Source organism: Nycticebus coucang, chromosome 6 (genome assembly GCF_027406575.1).
Source record: "Nycticebus coucang isolate mNycCou1 chromosome 6, mNycCou1.pri, whole genome shotgun sequence".
In the NCBI taxonomy this organism is placed as follows: Eukaryota; Metazoa; Chordata; class Mammalia; order Primates; family Lorisidae; genus Nycticebus; species Nycticebus coucang.
In genome coordinates this window covers 66,380,082-66,400,392 of record NC_069785.1, presented here as the reverse complement: position 1 = coordinate 66,400,392, position 20,311 = coordinate 66,380,082, and the positions used below count along the sequence as shown (strand labels likewise).

General features: G+C 46.8%; 1 protein-coding gene across 6 annotated transcripts in view; it reads left to right on the top strand.

Moving 5' to 3' along the window:
* The window catches only part of DAPK2 (death associated protein kinase 2), a 136,908-nt gene that overhangs the window by 68,300 nt on the left and 48,297 nt on the right, over nt 1-20,311 (top strand). For 4 of the 6 annotated variants that reach the window (XR_008380727.1, XR_008380726.1, XM_053594833.1 and 1 more), the window contains 2 exons: nt 4,782-5,003; nt 17,156-17,294. Coding sequence is in view for 2 of the 6 variants with exons in the window: in XM_053594833.1 (XP_053450808.1) it covers nt 4,782-5,003; nt 17,156-17,294 (361 nt within the window). In the remaining 4 variants the exon portion in view is untranslated. The remainder of the gene's footprint in view (nt 1-4,781; nt 5,004-17,155; nt 17,295-20,311) is intronic. The other 2 variants (XR_008380728.1, XR_008380730.1) reach the window with 2 other exon arrangements.

Sequence of the window (20,311 nt, the reverse complement as noted above, 5' to 3'; positions counted from 1 at the left end):
TTGGCTTTTTCATTTCTTTTTCTTTTTTGAGACAGAGTTTCACTTTGTCATCCTTGGTAGAGTGCCATGGCATCACAGCCCACAGCAACCTCAAGCTCATGGGCTCAAGTGATCCTCTTGCCTCAGCCTTCCGAGTAGCTGGGACTACAGGCGCCCACCACAACATCGGCTAGTTTCTAATGTTTTTAGTAGAGACAGAGTCTCTTGTTCAGGCTGGTCTTGAATTCCTGAACTCAAGCAATCCACCCACCTTGGCCTCCCAGGATACTAGGATTATAGGCGTGAGCCACCACACCCAGCCCACTACAAAAATTTTTAAAGATCATTAATTAACTTATTTTTGAAAGCAGTTCAAACTACAGTAAGTATATTCTCTTTTTTACTTTCTGATGAACATAAGTGTGCCATAAAAGTTTAACTATAGGCTCAAGTGTTCTGTAAGACAAAAAAGGTTGAAAAACACTGGTCTAGCATAATCTGTCTTGATTTTTAAGTTAATTTCACAGCAGTGAGATTGTTGCCCCACTGAAGCAAAAACTGTGCTGACAGAGGAGATAAGATTCCCTTTCTCTCTTCCCTCCCTTAAATAGCCAGGTCAGGGAACTGCTGGAAAGTGTAATACTGAAAAGGACAGGGAATAACATGAGTAATGGTGGTATAGTCTCTTTACCTATGAAATGGAGATGATCAGAGAGCTGCTGTGTGTCAGTGGTCCTCACCCCACTTGCACATCTGTCACTCAAGGGGCTTTTACATCTTCCTATCTCCAGGCTGCATCCCAGACCCAGGAGGTTAGTACTCTCTGGGAGTGAGACCTAGACATCAGTAGTTGTAAAATGCCCCAGGAGATGCCAGTGTGTAGCCAGGGTTGAGATCCACTGCTTTAAGATTAAAACAGTTGGCTAATGGCCCGGCGCCTATAGCTCAAGTGGCTAAGGCGCCAGCCACATACACCAGAGCTGATGGGTTTGAACCCAGCCTGGGCCTGCCAAACAGCAATAACAACTGCAACCAAAAAATGGCTAGGCGTTGTGGTGGGCATCTGTAGTCCCAGCTACTTGGGAGGCTGAGGCAAGAGAATCGCTTGGGCCCAGGAGTTGGAGGTTGCTGTGAGCTGTGATGCCATGGTACTCTACTACCCAGGGTGACAGCTTGAGGCTGTCTCAGAATAAATAAATAAATAAACAATAACAGCAATAAAAAGAGATGGCTAATTGCTTGGAACAGAGATGTTCTCACATCTGGCTGTGTACTAGAATCACTGGGGGTTTTTAAAATGAAGCTGACTCCCTGGTTACATGTTCCAGACCATTTGAATCAGTGACTCATGTCCGTGGGTACTTCCTGATCAATCCGCACATGATCCATTTATTAATCCTGACTGTAGGCCAACCCTGCAATTATTTCTAGTCTTCAAAGTTCTCTAGCAGGGAATCTTGATTCTCATTTTACAGATAAGGAAACGGAGGCTTAGAACAGATAGTGACTTGTTGCAGGTGACAGCGTAAGTTCATGGGGCCATTGAAGGCCTGTTGGACCTTGAAGCCTGGGCCCTGGGCCTAGTGGAGAGTATTCTCTGCTCTTATGGAAATAGCCAGAGGAGAGAAGAAATCCGCCAGGGCCTTGGCTCTGCCTGAGGCCCCCTCACCATCCTATGAAGAGAGGCAAGATGAGTGGTGTTGCCAAACTCCCAAAATACTTCCCTTTGGAGGGGAGAAATTGCCTGCACATTAGGCCTAACCCTGTTACCTCTCATTGGCACAGCTTTCTTACAAAGAGAAAACTCAGGCAGGAAAAATAAACACTCATTTGCCTTTTGAGAGTTTGAGAAGTTTTTCAGGCATGTGACGTTAAAAAAATACATGCATTGTTTCCCTGGTAAGGCAAAGCGAAAGCTGTGTCAAGGTGATCTGAAATGTTTAGCTCTACTTTCCAAAAATCTCTTTGGTGGCTGGGTGCCGTGGTTCACACCTGTAATCTTAGCAGTCTGGGAGACCGAGGTGGAGGGGATCCCTTGAGCTCAGGAGTTCGAGACCAGCCTCTGTCTCTACTAAAAATAGAAAAAGTATCTGGATGTTGAGGTGGGAGCCTGTCTCAGAAAGACAACAACAACAAGGGGCCTTTTTGCCCCTTCACAAGTCCTAACATTGTCAACATGGTGTGGGGCTGGGAGCTGGGGGACTTATATGCCAAGCCAAACCCTGAGCTATCACCTGTGTACTCTGTAAACTTCAATGCAGTGCATAAAATCATTAAGCTTTGCTTTACCTGTCAGAACTCAGGGCTGCTGTGTAAAGGTCAGGGACAGTCTGAGATGCCAGGCCCTGCCAGCTGCCCCTTGAGGTGTCTGTCAGAGGGAGAGGAGAGGAGCATGGCCCCCTGACACTGAGACTCACAGACGCCTGGAACTGGAAGCTTTGTCAAGTGTTTGCTGGCACCCACTAAGGGACTCAATGTCCCCGAGGCCCAAAGTGGCTCCAAGTGACCATCTGTGTTAGAGATTGCACTGAATGTGTTCACTCTGGCTTTGAGAGGCCTGGCTTCACTCCACCTGCGTCAGCCTCTAGTGTGTGGACAGCTCAGAGCCAATATTTGGGGCCTAAATAGCTGTAAATATTTAGTTGACAATGTAACATAAATTTGGCTCCACAAAGCCTTCCCTGCCCAGCCTGGCCCCCGGGGATGTCTCCCTCCCCAGAATACTCTCTGTGCCCATTGTCTGTGCCTTTAGTCCCTGTCCCTCACTGCCTAGCACAAAACCTGGCACAGAGGAGATGTTCAGACAGTGCTGAGTGAAAAGAGGATAAAGGGATGGAGAGATACTTGAGTTTGTGTTTGGTGACATCTCTAACGTGGTTGCTATAGAATGCTATTCAAGTGTTGGCATATCTATTCCATGTTTGCTCAACTTGACTCTTTTGTTGCTATTGCTTCTCAGGTTATTTTAAAAACTGTCTCACTGGCTTGGCACCCATAGCACAGTGGTTACAGTGTCAGCCACATACACCAAGGCTGGCAAGTTCAAACCCAGCCTGGGACAGCTAAACAACAATAACAACTGCAACAACAACAAAAAAAATAGTCGGGTGTTGTGGCAGACACCTGTAGTCCCAGCTTCTTGGGAGGCTGAGGCTTGAGACTCGCTTAAGTCCAAGAGTTTGAGGTTGCTGTGAGCTGTGACGCCATGGTACTCTACCGAGGGCAACATAGTGAGACTCTGTCTCAAAAAAGAAAACTGTCTCACTGAATATTACTTTTTTTGGGGTGGGGGGATAGAGTCTTAGTCTGTTGTCCTCAGGCTAGAATGCCAAGGTGTCAACCTAGTTCACAGCAACCTCAAATTCTTGGGCTCAAGCGATCCTCCTGCCTCAACCTCCCCAGTAACTGGGACTACAGGCATCTACCACAATGCCTGGCTAATTTTTCTATTTTTAGTAGATAGGTCTCACACTTGCTCAGGCTGGTCTCAAACTCTTGGGCTCAAGCAATCCTCCTGTCTCAGTCTCCTGAGTAGCTAGGACTTCAGGCATTGCTATAACGGTCAGCTAATTTTTCTATTTTTACTAGAGATGGGGGTCTCACTCTTGCTCAGGCTAGTCTTGAATTCCTAAGCTCTGGGGATCCTCCTTCCTTGGCCTCCTGAAGTGTTAAGATTATAGGTGTGTGCCACCATGCCTGGTCCACTGAGGATTATTTTAATAATGGAGTGGTCCAGATGCAATGCTATTTTCTGAGGTTGGGGCAAATGCTGTGTATCCAGAGCATTTCATTGTGTATAACTTCTAAATCAGAGTTTCTAAGAAAAGAGGGTATATCCTGAGTCTGGAGTCTGTTGGCCCTTTATTAAGCTGAATTATAAAACTTTCTGAGTTACTGCAAGCAGTGGGCAGTTGGGGTAGTAAGAAATCATGGGGCAACAGTGGGCAGTGGTGGAAAGGAACTGGAAGGATGCCCAGGAAGGACAGCCACTAGAAGGCTGCAAGGACTTCTTTTTGTTCCTGCTGATTTCCAGCAGTGAGATGGAGAAGCAGAAGGCTCTACCCTTCCCCACAGGGTGGGCTGCCCTTGGAGTGCCCAGGGAAGCTGGCTCGGAACTGCTTGCTGCTCTGGCATGGACATCATTTTGTGGTTGCTGTCTTGAGTGAAGGTCCCTAGAGTGAAGGATTTCCAGGCCCAGCCTAGGTGCTGGCACCTGAAGGGGACTAAGCATGCTCTGGACTCCTTAAGCTGTCTCAGAGGCTTTGTGGACAGCTGCTTGTCTAACTTTGAGCTTTAGTTTCTCCATTAACTCTGTGATTACATCAGGCGAGTCCCTTGACCTCTCCATGTGCCTCAGTTTCCTAACTTTACAACTCTGGGGTCATGCTAGTCCTCTCACTGTGATGGTCTCCCACTGTGACGATTTACTTTGTTAAGCTGCCTCTACTCCAACCCGTGCCCAAGCCAGCACCCCTGCCTACCCAGCCTGCTTATAGACATTGTGATTTCATCTGGTGGGGACGAGACTTGGGTTCTCACTGAGCAATGAAAAGTCTGTGTCATTTAGACCAATGACTTTTCAGTGCCTCAGTGTTCACCCCATGCACCAAGAATACTAACACTCCTTCCTAGTAAGAGGAACAGGATTCATGTGAAGAGAGGGGAAGCCCAGTACCTGCCCTGTCTCAATCAGTGGCTGTCAGCCTGGTGGGGGTGCTGTCTGGGGGATGATCTGTCCTGTCCTGGCAGAGTGACTCTGAGTTAGAGTGACATTCTAAACATGTGGGTCTGTGTCTCCCCAGTGGCCAGTTTGCCATCGTGAAGAAGTGCAGGGAGAAGAGCACAGGGCTGGAGTATGCAGCCAAGTTCATCAAGAAGCGGCAGAGTCGGGCCAGCCGGCGCGGCGTGAGCCGGGAGGAGATCGAGCGGGAGGTGAGCATCCTGCGGCAGGTGCTGCACCCCAACATCATCACGCTGCATGACGTCTACGAGGACCGCACCGACGTGGTGCTCATCCTTGAGCTGTGAGTGGCGTACTGGGACCCACAGGGCGGCAGTAGGGACATGCAGCTCCTCTCCAGCCCTTTCCTGGGGAAAATCTACTGCTTCTGTGCTGTGTTTGACAACTTTATCGTTATAATAATAGCTCTTATTTATGGAGCTCTACTATAAGACAAGCATTTGCTGAGTGCTTTTTATTTCTCAGCTAGTTCAATCCTTACAGAGACTATGATGAGGGGAATGTCTTACTAACACATGGAGAAGTTATTTTGTGCTCACTGTACCAAATGCTATTACTGTACTTAATCCTCATAGCAGTGCTTTCACACACAGGCTCTTATGATCCCCATTTGACAGACAAAGAACACTAAGCAGGTCACTTATAAGACCTCATAGCCAGGAAATGGTAGAGCCACGACTTGAGTCCACATGGCTTGTGCAGACACCTATGAGCATGAGGTGGGATGGCCTCATGCTTTCCAAGCCAGGGAGGACTTCAGAATGCTTAGTGGAATTTGGATAGTTGACATCAAGACTCAGAGGGTTGGCTGGGACATCAAGACTCAGAGGCATCTCCATGGAACAGAGAGGTAGGACTCTGGCAAACAATAGGGTGTGAGTTGGGTGTGTGTGGCACAAGTCACAATGTCTGTGTCCAGTCGAGAGCAATGCTCCATGTTAGGAATGCTTTGAGCCTCACAAGCACACATGTACCTGCCAGTTAGTAGGGAAGTGGTAGCAGCTGTCTCAGCAGTCTCTGATTTAGTGCCCTTGAGCAAGTCATGTCAACCCTCTGAACTTCAGATCTCATCTGTAAACCAAGCAGCCACCCTTAACCTGCCTACAGATTGGGTGGACAACCTGACATTTGAGATCATTCTAATTTGAGAACAACTCTTGTTGGCAAGATAGAGATGTAAGTAGCAGATGGGCATTTGCATACTCTTCCATTTGATTCTTAAATTATCCATTTCAATGTTTAAATGTATAGAATTGCCTGTGCTCCCCCCTCTCTAGTGAGGCAGGAGGGTCCCTGGAGGTCAGGCCTGAAAAAGTGTGAGACCCATCTCTACAAAAAATAGAAAAAATTAGCTGAGTGTCGTGGTGTGGGCCTGTAGTCCCAGATACTCAGGAGGCTGAGGCAGGAGAGGGTCTCAACAGCCTGAGGTGTGGCATGCCCTAAGGCTAAGAGTTAGTTGGCATCCTAATTCCCAGCAGAGAGTGGCAAGCATACCTTACCGAGGCCAGGTCACTTTGCTAAAAGTTTATTGCTTAAAAAGAAACAACACTTTTGAGGAACTCAAAAGATAATACATTTGGGCGGCTCCTGTGGCTCAGTGAGTAGGGCGCAGGTCCCATATACCGAAGGTGGCAGGTTCAAACTCAGCCCCGGCCAAACTGCAACCAGAAAATAGCCAGGCGTTGTGGTGGGCGCCTGTAGTCCCAGCTGCTTGGGAGACTAAAGCTAGAGAATCGCCTACGCCCAGGAGTTGGAGGTTGCTGTGAGCTGTGTGATGCCACGGCACTCTACTGAGAGTGATAAAGTGAGACTGTCTCTACAAAAAAAAAAATAATAATAATAATAAAATAAATAAATAATACATTCATAATCCTACAACCTAAACACTGCTATTTATGTTTTTCTGTTGTTCCCCTCAATCTTTGTTTGTATACAGTCATTGTACTTGCTCAATTTCCTGCTCTACTTTTTTCCCCAGTTAGTATAGTTCCATAAATTGCCTTTTCCCTTTTAACTGACTGTATCCTATTTCTTTGAATTACATATCAATGTTCCCCTCTCGTTAGACATTTGGCTTTCATTTCTCAGTTTTTAACCTTCACAAATTGCATTGATAGGAGGCGGAGGCGGGTGGATTGCCTGAGTTCAGGAGTTTGAGACTAGCCTGGGCAAGAGTGAGACCTGGTCTCTACTAAAAATAGAAAAACTAGCAGAGTGTTGTGGCAGATGCCTGTAGTCCCAGCTACCGAGGAGGCAGAAGCAAGAGAATCGCTTGAGTCCAGGAGTTTGAGGTTGCTGTGAGCTGTGACACCACAGCAGTCAACCCCGGGGCGACTGAGTGAGACTGTCTCAAAAATAAAACAGAACAAAACAAAACCCCAACAAATTGCGCTGATAAAACAACTTTCTTCCCTTGATTACCCCCTTTTATTTAGAATTCTTTCAGCTAAATTCCTAGGATTTAGCTTAAGTTGGCAGGAGTGGGGTGATTAGGTCAAAAGCTGCATTGATAGGGCTTTGATTATCCTCACTCTCAAGGGATAGTATTGGGTAGCCAGTAACAATATAGCATAGAAGTGTTCTTATTGGCCTGCAGTCTTGCCATCCCTGGGTCATTTGTTTTAAGACATTTTTCATTATTTATTGATCTTTGTAGATATAAATTAAAACATTATTATTTTAATTGACACTTCTTTGTATTTATTTATTTATTTATTTTTGAGACAGAGTCTCACTCTTTTGCCTTCGGTAGAGTGCTGTGGCGTCACAGCTCATAGCAACCTCCAACTCTTGGGCTTAAGCGATTCTCTTGCCTTAGCCTCCCACATACCTGGGACTACAGGCGCCCACTGCAACACCTGGCTATTTTTTGTTGCAGTTGCCACTGCTGTTTTAGCTGGCTGGGGCTGAGTTCGAACCCGCCACCCTCAGTATATGGGGCTGGCGCCCTACCCACTGAGCCACAGGCGCTGCCCCATACTTCTTTAATTGCTGGGAAATTTTTTTTTGAAATGAGTCTCACTATGTCACCCTCAGTAGAGTGCCATGGAGTCACAGCTCACAGCAACCTCAAACTCTTGGGCTCAAGCGATTCTCTTGCCTCAGCCTCCCAAGTAGCTGGGACTACGGGTGCCTGTCACAACACCCAGCTATTTTTTGGTTGCAGTTGTCATGGTTGTTTAGCAGGCCCGGGGCCGGGCTTGAATCCGCCAGTCTTGGTGTATGTGACTGGTGCCCTACTCATTGAGCTATGGGTGCTGAGCCTAATTGCTGGGGAAATTACCTGCTTCTCTCTGTTTGCAGAAACCCAAGAGTTGGGGTATGGGATACCCTTGAGATGTTCTTGTTTCAAGCTGCAGGCTCATGGTCAGCCAATAGTTCTGTGCCCTCTTTTTTGTGAGCTCAGGTGCACTGTGCATAGCATCAGTTGTCACACTGGCGCTCCTGTGACTTGCTTGGGGGTGCTGTGCTTGTTGAGTTTCATCTGTTCATGGTTTCTGTCTCTTCCTTCACTTCCAAGCTGTCTTCTCAGAGTACCTACTTGTGGGATGCTAAGGATTCGTGAATTAGAAAAGACCCAGGCTTGCTAAGACTGTGCCTAGCCATGTGACCCTTGTGTGGCCAGGGTCTGAGAGGGGGACCTCCCAGGAGAGGAGTTCATAGACTTTGTGCTTGGACTTGGTGACTCCTGTTGGGCTGATCAGGAGTCTTTGGCCCCCTGATCCTCACTGTGCTCTAGCAGGTAAGTGGTTTGCCTGGTAGTTGAACTTGGTATTAGTGTCCCTCGACTCAGCTGTAATATGCTCAGGTGCAGGCTTTATGGATGAGTCTACCCTGACCCCATTGCCCTTCCAGCATCTGTTATCTGTTGCAAGGCTTCCTCCTGCTTTCTGCAAAAGAGCTCAGCACTAGGAGGACATGCCCAGCCCTGGTTTAAGTCCCCTTCAGCTGTGATTATCCCATCTGTGACCTCCTGAGAAGCAGTTGCCTCTGGTCATGGCTGCTGAAGACAGAGTTGGGAAGGATTTAGTTGTCCATATATGAGTACATTGACTTCTGTGTGGTATAAAGAATATATTTATTTAAAATCTCAGTAGTTTAACTCATGACACATGTGGAACTTGCCCAGAAAAATGTACCTCTCCCCTTTGAGGGTTGGGCTGGCCTCTTGTTGCTGGCCCCTGACCGTTCTGTGGCCTACTCGATTCCAAGCCTGTGGAAAGCAATACCCTGGTGGTTGCATACCAGAGAACGGCCTGGCAAAGTGCTTCAGGGTGGTGGTAATGTTTCCCAGTTCCCCAAATTGAGTCCAGCTTCCTGGGGCCCAGCAGCTCCAGCAGCATCCTTCCCCCATTACCGCCTACACAGTTCATTTGCGCACACATTCCCGGAAGGGTATGAAAAGCATTTCCAGCAGGCAGACCAACCTGCAGGGAGGAAGGAGGCAAAGGTCAGATCAGCAGGAAGGAGGTGATCCTGAGAATACCAGGGAAGAGGGGAGGCCAGGCTCTAGGTTTTGCTTTGTATCTTAAAGCTAAAAAGATTTAGGATATGAGAGGAAAGAATTTGGATGGAGATGGGAAATGTCTCCATGGCAGAGGTCTTAGCGCTGAGAAGCCCTTACTAGAAATTGTTAGGGGGGAAAGAAATAAAACTCAGGCTTCTAGACTGGGCTATGAAAAGAGGTAACTGAGCATTGATGTGAGTGTCCCCAGCCTGGTTGTCCACAGCTTGGGCAGTTACCCCAGGCAGGTCATCAGCTTCCCATCCTTCTGAGTCCCTAAGGGCCACAGTGTCTGTTCCCTTCTTCATCCCAAGGAGACCATAGATCACCAGGCCTCCTGCCCAGATCACACCTTTAAACAGTTGGCTGATTACTTCACCCAAAGTTTTCACCCAGCCTGGGCTTTGATATCAGTGGGTTTGGGGTACAGAATACCTCCCCCTTATAGTAATAATCTTTTACATTTATGCAGCATTTAAGCTAAGAATGGTAGGATTATTATTTATTTGGAGATTTGTCTGAGGTTACAACCTTACTTGGTAGGGGCTGGGAGGCTCTGGGAGTATAAAAGATGAAGGCAGGGCTGGGTTCTGTGTGTTTCGGAAGGGGCACTGTGGATTTGGAAATTTGCAGTTTGCAAAGGTCTCTGGACAGGACTCTTATAAATTACAAGGCTTCACTGTCTATATGATATAACATATTCTATGTCGTGTTGATTTTTTGTTTGTTTGTTTGTTTTTGAGGCTGTCTCACTTTGTCACCTGGCTAGAGTGCTATGGCTTTATCATAGCTCATAGCAACCTCAAACTCCTGGGCTCGAGGGATCCTGCCTTAGCCTCCTGAGTAGTTGGGATTACAGGCACCTACCACCATGCCTGCCTGATTTTTCTATTTTTTTTGTAGAGAAGAGGTCTTGCTCTTGCTCTTGCTCAGGCTGCTTTCCTGACTTCAAGCAATCCTTCCTCCCCAGCCTCCCAGAGTGCTAGGATGGCAGGTGTGAGCCACCTTGCCTGGCTGTGTTGTTATTTTTAGTGTTTTATTTCTTTCCTTTGTTCTTTTTTCCACCATACTTCTGTTGAATGTCTTTCTCACACTAAATGCTATGGAATCAAACATAATCTAGCTGGGTGGAGAGAGACTTAAGGAAGCCCAGTGTGGTGAGGGCTTGGATGCATCTGCACGAGCTGTCAGAGGACTGCCCAGTGCCTGGGGTGGCTTTGAGGCTTTCCTTTTTGCGTCAGCGACTCAGGCTTTGTAACATGAAGGGATCATGGTAAGTGGGCCACTAGATAGATTGGGGCTGAGAGATCTGGGTCCAAATCCTTGTTCTGCCACTTACTACCTGTGCGACCTTGGGCAAGTCACTTGCTCTCTTATACCCTCAGTTTCCTCATCTGACAAGTGGAGACAGAGGTTCCATTTACCCTTCAGGGTAGATGAGAGGCTCAAGGGAGGGAATGTTTGAGAAAGCACACTGCACTGGTGGCAAACTTCAGATAAACTCTAAATCAAGCCCTCTTCTACTGCCGCCACCCTGACAATGAGGTGCTTTGTGGAATTTATGTCAAGGACTGTACCAAGAATCTCATGGCACTTATCCCACACTGCATCAGGATTCCTCCTACTCCCACCTCTGAAGGTGGTGATGAGACGATTTTTTTTTCCTCACTCCTATTTCACAAGAAGAAAAGCTGAGCCGTAGAACTCTCAGATGCCCCACCCCAAAGTGAAGGCCGAGTCTTTGTTGTGGAAGTATTGAGGCCAGTCAACCTGGCCCTTTGACCTCAGCCTCTAAAGCAGACTCAGAGGTACTCCTTCAGCAACTGGGAGGATGCTCCTGGTTCCAGAACCTGTCCTGGGTAGGGGTGGGGGTGGGGGTGGAGGCAGGGGTAGGGTACAGGATAACCTCACACATGAGTTACTGAGAAAATAATGCATCAGCCTCGTCCCCAACACCTGAGGCCACAGCCAGCTCACCCTGAGCAGAGGGGCACTGTAGCTCCAGCAGATGGTACACGTAAAGGTGCCTTCTTATCTCACCCTCTCTTTGCCCTTGCACCTTCCCCTCTCTCTCTTTTTCTTCATCTTTTTTGATGGCATTGATATGTTGGAAAAACTAGGTTATTTGTCTCATCAGTGATCTTAACAGTCTGCATTAGAGTTGATTCCTTCCTCATGGTATTACTTAACTTGTTCCTCTATCCCCTGTATTTTTTATTAACTGATAGTTAGATCTAGAGGAGATACCCTTCCTATTGGTGCTTTCCAACAGAAATGTAGTATGAACCACGTATGTAATTTTAAATTTTCTAGTAGCCAGGTTGAATAAGTAGAAAGAAATAGGGGAATTAATTTTAATCATATTTTTATGTAACCCAACATATACATCATTTAACATGTCAATATAAAAATTATCAATGAGATCTTTTACCTTCTTTTTTTATACCAGTGTGACTTTTACACGTACAGCACACCTCAACTCATAAGCAGTGCAATAGTTGAAGTGAAATGCAATCCTACCGCAACAATAAAGGTGTGTTTCATGGGAAATATTTTACCTGACTTTGGTTTTTAAATTAGGATTAATTAAAATTAAATAAAATTGTAAAAATGAAATACAACTTAAAATTCAGTTCATCGGTCACACTAGCCATATCTCAAGTGCTTGGTAACACATGTGACTAGTGTCTGCTGCGTTGGATAGTATACACACGGGACATTTTCATCACTGCAGAAAGTTCTGCTGATAGTGCTAAACAAGAGGCTTAAGCAGACATAGGTTTGATTTTTTTAGGTCACGATATGTCAGAAGTGTTGCTGTGTCCTTCCTTTTGTATCCCCTCATATCCAGTTCTACTTTTCATGATGCTGAGATTACCCAGCAGGTCCAGGTGTGCTGCTTCTAGGCATTTTTACAGAAAGGGGAGAAGAATATTGATGTGTTTATTTAGGATGGACTAGGTGGCAGGGAGTGATTCTCAAAGCTGGATAGAGCTATTCCGGACATCTAAGAATCATGTAAGCATACTTAATATGATATAATAGTTGAGAGTTATTCTGCTAGGGTTTGAATCCTGACTGTACTACTTACTAGCCGTATGACTGTGGGCAAGTCATTTAACCTTCGTGAGCCTCTGTTTCTTTAACTGTGAAACAGGAAAATACAATAATAATTTTTAGCTCCTAAGGTATTGTGATGATTAAATGAGCGTGCTTAACGGATGTAAAAAAAAGTGTTCAGTGAATATTAATTACTGTTATTACTATAAAAATACAGGTTCTAAGGCCTTACTGCTAGAGAATCTAATTTGTTGAGGTCTGTAGTGGGACCTGGGAACCTGCATTTTAAACAGGTTCCCCAGTGGCGGCACCTGTGGCTCAGTAAGTAGGGCACTGGCCCCATATACCAAGGGTGGGGGGTTCAAACCTGGCCCTGGCCAAACTGTAACAAAAAATAGCCAGGCGCTGTGGCGGGCACCTGTAGTCCCAGCTACTCAGGAGGCTGAGGCAAGAGAATCACCTAAGCCCAAGAGCTGGAGGTTGCTGTGAGCTATGACGCTACAGCACTCTACCCAGGATGACAAAATAAGACTCCGTCTCTTAAAAAAACAGGTTGCCCCAAATGATCCTAAGGTCCTGGATTCATTGCCCCAGATCTTTGCCTGAGATTTTTTTTTCCTGTGGTGACCTTTGGCTCTGTCCCAGCCCCGGAGAAGCACATACTGCCTGCATAGCCCCGTATCTGTCAGAGGATAAACAAGCCCAGGAGGGTTGCCAGGTTTAGCAAGTGAAAACCTATTTTATTTTGCAACTCTAAATGGGGAGGGGGGGTCTTTTTGCCATGTGGTTCTCTATTTTTGTCACACGAACCATAGGGTATGAGAGTGTGTAGTATGAAAAAAAGTAGTTATTCTAGAGGTTTTAAAGGTTAATGTAATTAATGGGGTCCTGTGTTTAAATTGGGGCCAGGACTAGAGTCTTTTGAATCTGTGAACAGGCCATCTTTTATAATATTAATGAAAATCTGCTTGAGGAGCCAGCTTGTCCAATATTCTCATTTTGTAGGTGAGGAAACCAAGGCCTGCCTGGAGAAGGGAGTGAGTTGTCCAAGGTCAGTGACAGGGCTGGAACAGAATCTGGGTCTCCAGTGTCTGGCCCAGCATTTGTTCCTCTTTATTATCTGTCTTAGTCCACTCTGACTATAGTGTTCTGTCCCTGCCCCCCTCCCCATTCATGTCTTTCTTAATTGTAATATACATTTATTACATCCCAATAGCTCCAAAACTCTTAACTCATTCCAGCATTATCGCCAGAGTTTAAAGTCTCAAGTCTCGTCTAAATATCTAAATCAGATATGGATAAGTCTTTGAGTTATGAGGCAAGAGTTTTCATGAGACAGATTGCTCTCTAGCTGTGAACCTGGGACATCCCATGCAGTTATGTTCTTTCAAATTACAATGGGAGCGGAGACAGGCACAGGATTGACATTCCCATTCCGAAAGGGACAAAAAGGAAAGGAGTGAGTGACAGGTCTCAAGCCAGTCCAAAACCTTAAGTAATCTTTGGCTCAATACTCTGCCTTCCTGGCCTGCTGGGGCAGAGGTGCGGCCCCTGTGGCTTTGGGTGACCCTCCCCCCATGACTTTGCTGGGCATACTCTATGCCATAATTCTTATGGGTTGAAGTTGCCTGCCTACAGCTCTCCCAGGCTAAAATTGCACCTCAGGGGCTCTACTGGCTGGGAGTCCGGAGGCAACCCCACCCCCATGGCTCTGCTGGGTATTGCATTCATAGGTGCTCCCTGCCTCCAAGGCTGTTCTCTGCCCAGGGCCCCCCCCAGCTCTGCAGGGCATCCTTTGAAATCCAGGTGGAGGCAGACACCCACCCACCAGTTTTGATTGGCATAGAGCTTGCCACACTGTTGCCCTCTGGGAGCCAGATCTGGTGTGACTAAGGAGCATGGCAACAGAGTTTGGGGAGCAGAGCCTGCAATGTGAGGCAGCCCTGGGCAGCGAAGGCCCCTTCTTTGATATCTTTCTACCCCCTAGCCCCTGACCTTTGGCTTTGTGATGGGAAGGAAACCCCTTTACCCCTTAAAATCTCTGAAATGACTTCCAGGTCATTCCAATGGTCTTGAACAATAAATTCTAGCTTTTGTTTAGGTGGCTGACTAATTCCCTTATTGTCTTAATGAATAGCACCTGGTTTCCCTTGAGCTAGCTGATCTTATCAAACAGTGCTTGGCCACACCTTTGTTCTCTCCCAAACAGATTCATTTTTTCCAATATGAATAGGCTCAACATTTTTCATACTTTTAAGTTTTTATTCCCTTTTGATTAACAATTCCATCTTTAATTCGTTTCTCTCTTTTTGCATTTTACTATATAAACAGTCAAGAGAAACCAGGCCATTCCTTCAAAGCTTTTCAAAGCTTTGGTTAGAAATTTCCTCAAATATCCAATTTTTTTTTTTTTTTTTTGTAGAGACAGAGTCTCACTGTACCGCCCTTGGGTAGAGTGCCGAGGCGTTACATGGCTCACAGCAATCTCTAACTCTTGGGTTTACGCGATTCTCTTGCCTCAGCCTCCCGAGCAGCTGGGACTACAGGCACCCGCCACAACGCCCAGCTATTTTTCTGTTGCAGTTTGGCCGGGGCTGGGTCCTGATCCGCCACCCTCGGCATATGGGGCCAGTGCCCTACTCACTGAGCCACAGGCGCCGCCCGTAAGTTCTACCTTTCATAAAACACTAGGACACAAACACAATTCAGTCAGGTTCTCTGTTACTTTGTAACTGTTGCTGCCCAGCCAGGGTCATCTGCTGGCTGCCTGAAAGCCAATATCCAGAGATAGGAGAGTTTACAGGAGGGTTTACTTTTTAAAGACAGTTTTGTGGGCATGGGGGTAGGCGATCAGGGTCTGCTAATTGGCTGGTTTCAAGGCAGAACCATCAGTCCTTTGGTCTAGGCCAGTATCTAGGTGGGTCAGTTACTGGAATGAAGGACCTTGGGTGGAGGATTCAAGACTAGTTGAGTCAATTCCTTGGCTTACGTGTGGCCCTTATTGGAATGTAGGACCTGGAATATATCTCAAAAACTATTCCAGAGTAAAGAAGCAAACAGAGGTGACAGTGATTATTATCAAGCAAGATTGTTATTATTTTTGCTAAGCCTACTCTTTCTTAGAGTTCTGCGGCCCTTATACTACTTCTTGCCTTGCACCCCTTCGTGAATTCATAAGGGCTGTTTCATAACAAGAATGGTCTTTCTTCCATTGCCCAATAACATGTTCCTTGTTTCCATCTGAAACCTCATCAGAATGGCCGTTACTGTCCATATTTATGTTAATAGTCTGTTAGCCTTTACCATCCATATTTATACTAATATTCTGTTAGCCTCCAGCATTCTTTGACCAGAGCCTGTAAATTTCGGAGCCCAGGGACCACTGGCTTCCCTTCCCTACCATGCCCCAAACTGTGGCCATAATACTGCTCCTTAGGTATTCTCTAAGACAGGGGTCCTCAAACTGAGGCCCACCGGCCACATGAGGCAGTGTGATTGTATTTGTTCCTGTTTTGTTTTTTACTTCAAAATAAGATATGTGCAGTGTGCATAGGAATTTGTTCATAGTTTTTTTTTTTTAAACTATAGTCCGGCCCTTCAACGGTCTGAGGGACAGTGAATTGGCCCCCTGTTTAAAAAGTTTGAGGATGCCTGCCTAAGAAGACAGAGAAATCTTTTTCTTTCCATCTGAGCCCTCACCTGAACCACCCTTAAGGGTTCATTCCTAGCAATGTAGGCTTTTCCTTCCCTTTCCTTCCCTTTCCTTTTCTTTTTCTTTTTCTTTTTTGAGATAGAGTCTCACTTTGTCACCTTGGTAGAGTGCTGTCGAGTCATAGCTCACAGCAACCTCAAACTCTGGCTCAAGTGATTCTCTTGCCTCAGCCTCCCAAGTAGCTGGAACTAGAGGCACCCACCACAACACCCAGCTATTTTTTTGTTTTTAGAGATGGGGTCTCGCTGTGGCTCAGGCTGGTCTTAAACCTGTCAGCTCAAGCGATCCACCTGCCTCAGCCTCCCAGAGTGCTAGGATTACAGGTGTGAGCCACCACGCCAACCAATGTAGGCTTTTTCTTGTCCGTACCTCAAACTCTTGAGCCTCTACTTCCGGGTTCCAAAGCTGCTTCCACATTTTTAGATATTTGTTACCCAGGCTTGGTATCAATTTCTTCTCTTAGTCCAATCAAGCTCTATATAACAAAATAATATAAATTTGGTAGTTGATAAACAATAGCAATTTATTTCTCATGGTACTGGAAGTTGGGAATTCCAAGATGAAGGTACTGGTAGATTTCAGTGTCTGGTGAGGGCTTGCTTCCTCACCTGCTTCTCACTGTAACTTCACGTGATGAGAAGGGTGAATGAGTCCTCTGGTCTCTTTTAGCAGGGCAATAATCCCATTCATGAGGGGGCCCTGTCTTCATAACCTAATCACCTTCCAAAGCCCCTTCCCCCAATACCATCTCCTGAGGGGTTAGGATTTCAAAATATGAATTTTAGGAGGAGCATAGACATTCAGACTATAGCATCATCTCACCGTGCTTGTTTCTGTCCTCTGCCATCTCAGTCCTGCAGAGTGGGAACAGACAGCAACATCTACGGTAACCAGGGACCTCAGCCTGGAGTCTGAGCAGTGGCCCTTGTGGAAATACCCTCAGGGTGATTCCTTCCCTTGTGATCCAAAAGAAAGAACACAGCAAATAGAAGCAACAGTCAGTCCCTGTTGCTGGATAAAGCCCATGACATGAGCTAGGAGGATTCTGCTCTACAGGGTCCCTGGGGGAGTGTCAGGATCAGGGGTTGCACCCATCAGATGCAACTCCTCCTGACACACAACACTGACTGGGCCTGGCCCTCCCTCTGGTGTCTTACAGTGTGTCTGGAGGAGAGCTCTTCGATTTCCTGGCCCAGAAGGAGTCACTGAGTGAGGAGGAGGCCACTAGCTTCATTAAGCAGATCCTGGATGGGGTGAACTACCTTCACACAAAGAAAATCGCTCACTTTGATCTCAAGGTCAGTAAGAGGAGAAGGGGAAAAGAACCAGAGTTTTGAAAGGGAAGAAGGAGCCCAGTTGGGCGGTACCTGTGGCTCAACGGAGTAGGGCACCAGCCCCATATGCTGAAGGTGGCGGGTTCAAACCCAGTCCTGGCCAAAAACTGCAAAAAAAAAAAAAAAAAAGAAGGGGGCCCAGTCACCCCCAGTGTCATTGCCAGGAGGGCCTCACCACTCGGCCCTCCCTGGTCTTTCAGATGAAAACTCAGCTTTTGGTCAAGAAACGCTGCCTGGAACATGCCTGCCTCTTCAGTTCATTTCACAGCTTAGGTTTTCTGCACACAGGAGCTGACTGCAAGAAGCTGATTTAAAAAAAAATTTTTTTTATCTTATATACTTATTTATTTTTATTTTTATTTATTTATTTATTTATTTGCGGTTTTTGGCTGGGGCTGGGTTTGAACCCGCCACCTCCAGCATATAGGGCTGGCGCCTTACCCCTTTGAGCCACAGGTGCCGCCCTATTTTATTTATTTATTTATTTTGAGACTGAGTGTTACTATGTTGCCCTCGGTAGAGTGCTGTGTGTCACAGCTCACAGCAACCTGGAGCTCTTGGACTTAAGCGATTCTCTTGCCTCAGCCTCCCAAGTAGCTGGGACTATAGGCACCTGCCACAACACCTGGCTACTTTTTGGTTGTAGTTGTCATTGTTGTTTGGCAGGCCTGGGCTGGATACAAACCCGCCAGCTCCAGTACTTGTGGCTGGTGCCCTAGCAGCTGAGCTATAAACACCCAGCCGTTTTTTAAATTATTTTTTTGAGACAGAGTCTCACTTTGTTGCCCTTGGTAGAGTGCCGTGGCATCATAGCTCACAGCAATCTCAAAGTCTTGGGCTCAAGTGATCCTCTTGCTTCAGCCTCCCAAGTAGCTGGGACTATAGGCACCTGCCACAATGCCTGGCTCAGGCTGGTGCAAGAAGCTTCTTAATCAGACTATAGCACCTTTCCTTCAGGCAGCAGGTTGGGCATAATTTTTAAATAAGTATCCCCGTGACAAGAAGCTTGAAACCAAACACATTTCACAGACTGAAATTTTCAATAATGAAGAGCTAAGTCCTGGGCAGAACTAGATGTGTTTAGAAGATTGCTAAGGTGGGCTTGTTCTCCAGAACAGCACGTAGTGGCTTCCAGCATTCTTTGACCAGAACCTGTAAATTTTGGAGCCCAGGAACCACTGGCTTCCCTTCCCTAACATGCCCCAAACTGTGGCCATAAAACAGCTTCTAGGGCACTGATCATTTGTGGTAACTGGTACTCAGGGTTGAGAAAGTTCACTGTGACCAAACAACAGTTTATAAAGCAAGACTGTCGTCAGAGTAGAAGGATCAGTTCCCTTGGTAACAGAGCTCAGTTGCAAAGACTGATGGGACTTTACAGACACCTAAACCATAATGCTCCTCTGACTTGTGATCAAACCTGTGATCTGTTTGCTGGGGAGGAGACCTCTTCATTTTCCTATCCAAAAATCCCTGTGGTCTTTCGAACACTGTGCTGGGGGCCTGGGTATTGTTCCAGAGAATTTAGCGTAGCAGACAGAAGAGAAAGACCAACAACTCAAGTTCTCTGATGGGGGAATCATGGGGGTGCTGAGAAGCCTGAAGGAGAAGACACCTTAGTCGGCCTGGGGCTTCCTGGAAGAGATGGTATCAAGTTGAGTTCCAAAGGAATGGCAGGAGTGAGCAGGGGGAAATGGCCTTCTAAAGAAGAGAGGCCCGCCTTGCAGTCACAACACAGAGCAGTGCACGAAACAACAGAGCAGTGCATTCAGGAAGTACGGGCATAGGGAGTGTGTGCTGAGTGGCTGGGAAAGTTGCTAAGAGGAGTGCAGAGGCGGACACAGGGTGTGAACACTAAGCCAGGGAGGTTGCCCTTTACCCTGAGAGATCCAGGGGCCAGGCAAGCAGCGAGGTGCAGGGAGCAAGGGCGTGTTTCAGAATGATCCTTCTGGCTGAGAGGATAGATAGACTGGGGGCAGCCTAGGGGTTGGGGGTACAGCTAGGAGACTAATGCATGAATCTGGGTGATATGTGAGCAGGGGACAGATTCAAGGTCTACTGTAGAGGTCAGTGTGAATACTGATTAGCTACCTAGTTAGATGTGGAGATGGAGAGCGCTAAGTCCGGGATGATACCTGCTGTGAGTCCTGTTAGCGTGGTTCCCCTCCTTATGCCAATTGTCATAGAATGTTTATGTATTTATTTTTGAGACAGAGTCTCACTTTGTTACCCTCGGTAGAGTGCCATGGCTTCACAGCTCACAGCAACCTCAAACTCTTGGGTTTAAGCGATTCTCTTGCCTCAGCCTCCCAAGTAGCTGGAACTGCAGATGCCTGCCATAACGCCCAACTATTTTTTTTGTTATAGTTGTCATTGTTGTTTAGCAGGCCTGGGCTGGGTTCGAACCCACCAGCCCTAGTGTATGTGGCCAGCACCCTAACCACTGAGTTACGGGCACCAAGCCTGGCTATTTTTAGAGACAGGGTCTCGCTCTTGCTCAGGCTGGTCTCAAACCTGTGAGCTCAGGCAATCCACACTCCTCAGCCTCCCAGAGTGCTAGGATGACAGGCACAAGCCACTGTGCCTGGCCTTGTCATAGTATTTGTAACACTTTTTTTTTTATTGCCCTCGGTAGAGTGCTGTGGTGTCACAGCTCACAGCACCCTCCAACTCCTGGGCCTAGGTGATTCTCAGCCTCCTGAGTAGCTGGGACTACAGGCGCCTGCCACAATGCCCGGTCATTTTTTTGTTGCAGTTTAGCCGAGGCCAGGTTTGAACCCGCCACCCTTGGTATATGGGGCCAGCGCCCTACCCACTGAGCCACAGGCACCACCCAGTATTTTTAACACTCTTTTTAATACCTCCAACAGAAGACATCTTTCAGAGTCTTCACCAAGGAGGGTGAGGCCTGGGCAGGGCTTTGCACCTGGGTAGTAATACACCAAGCAGGAAAAGGTCTGCCTGAGTTGTACCTGTCTCCT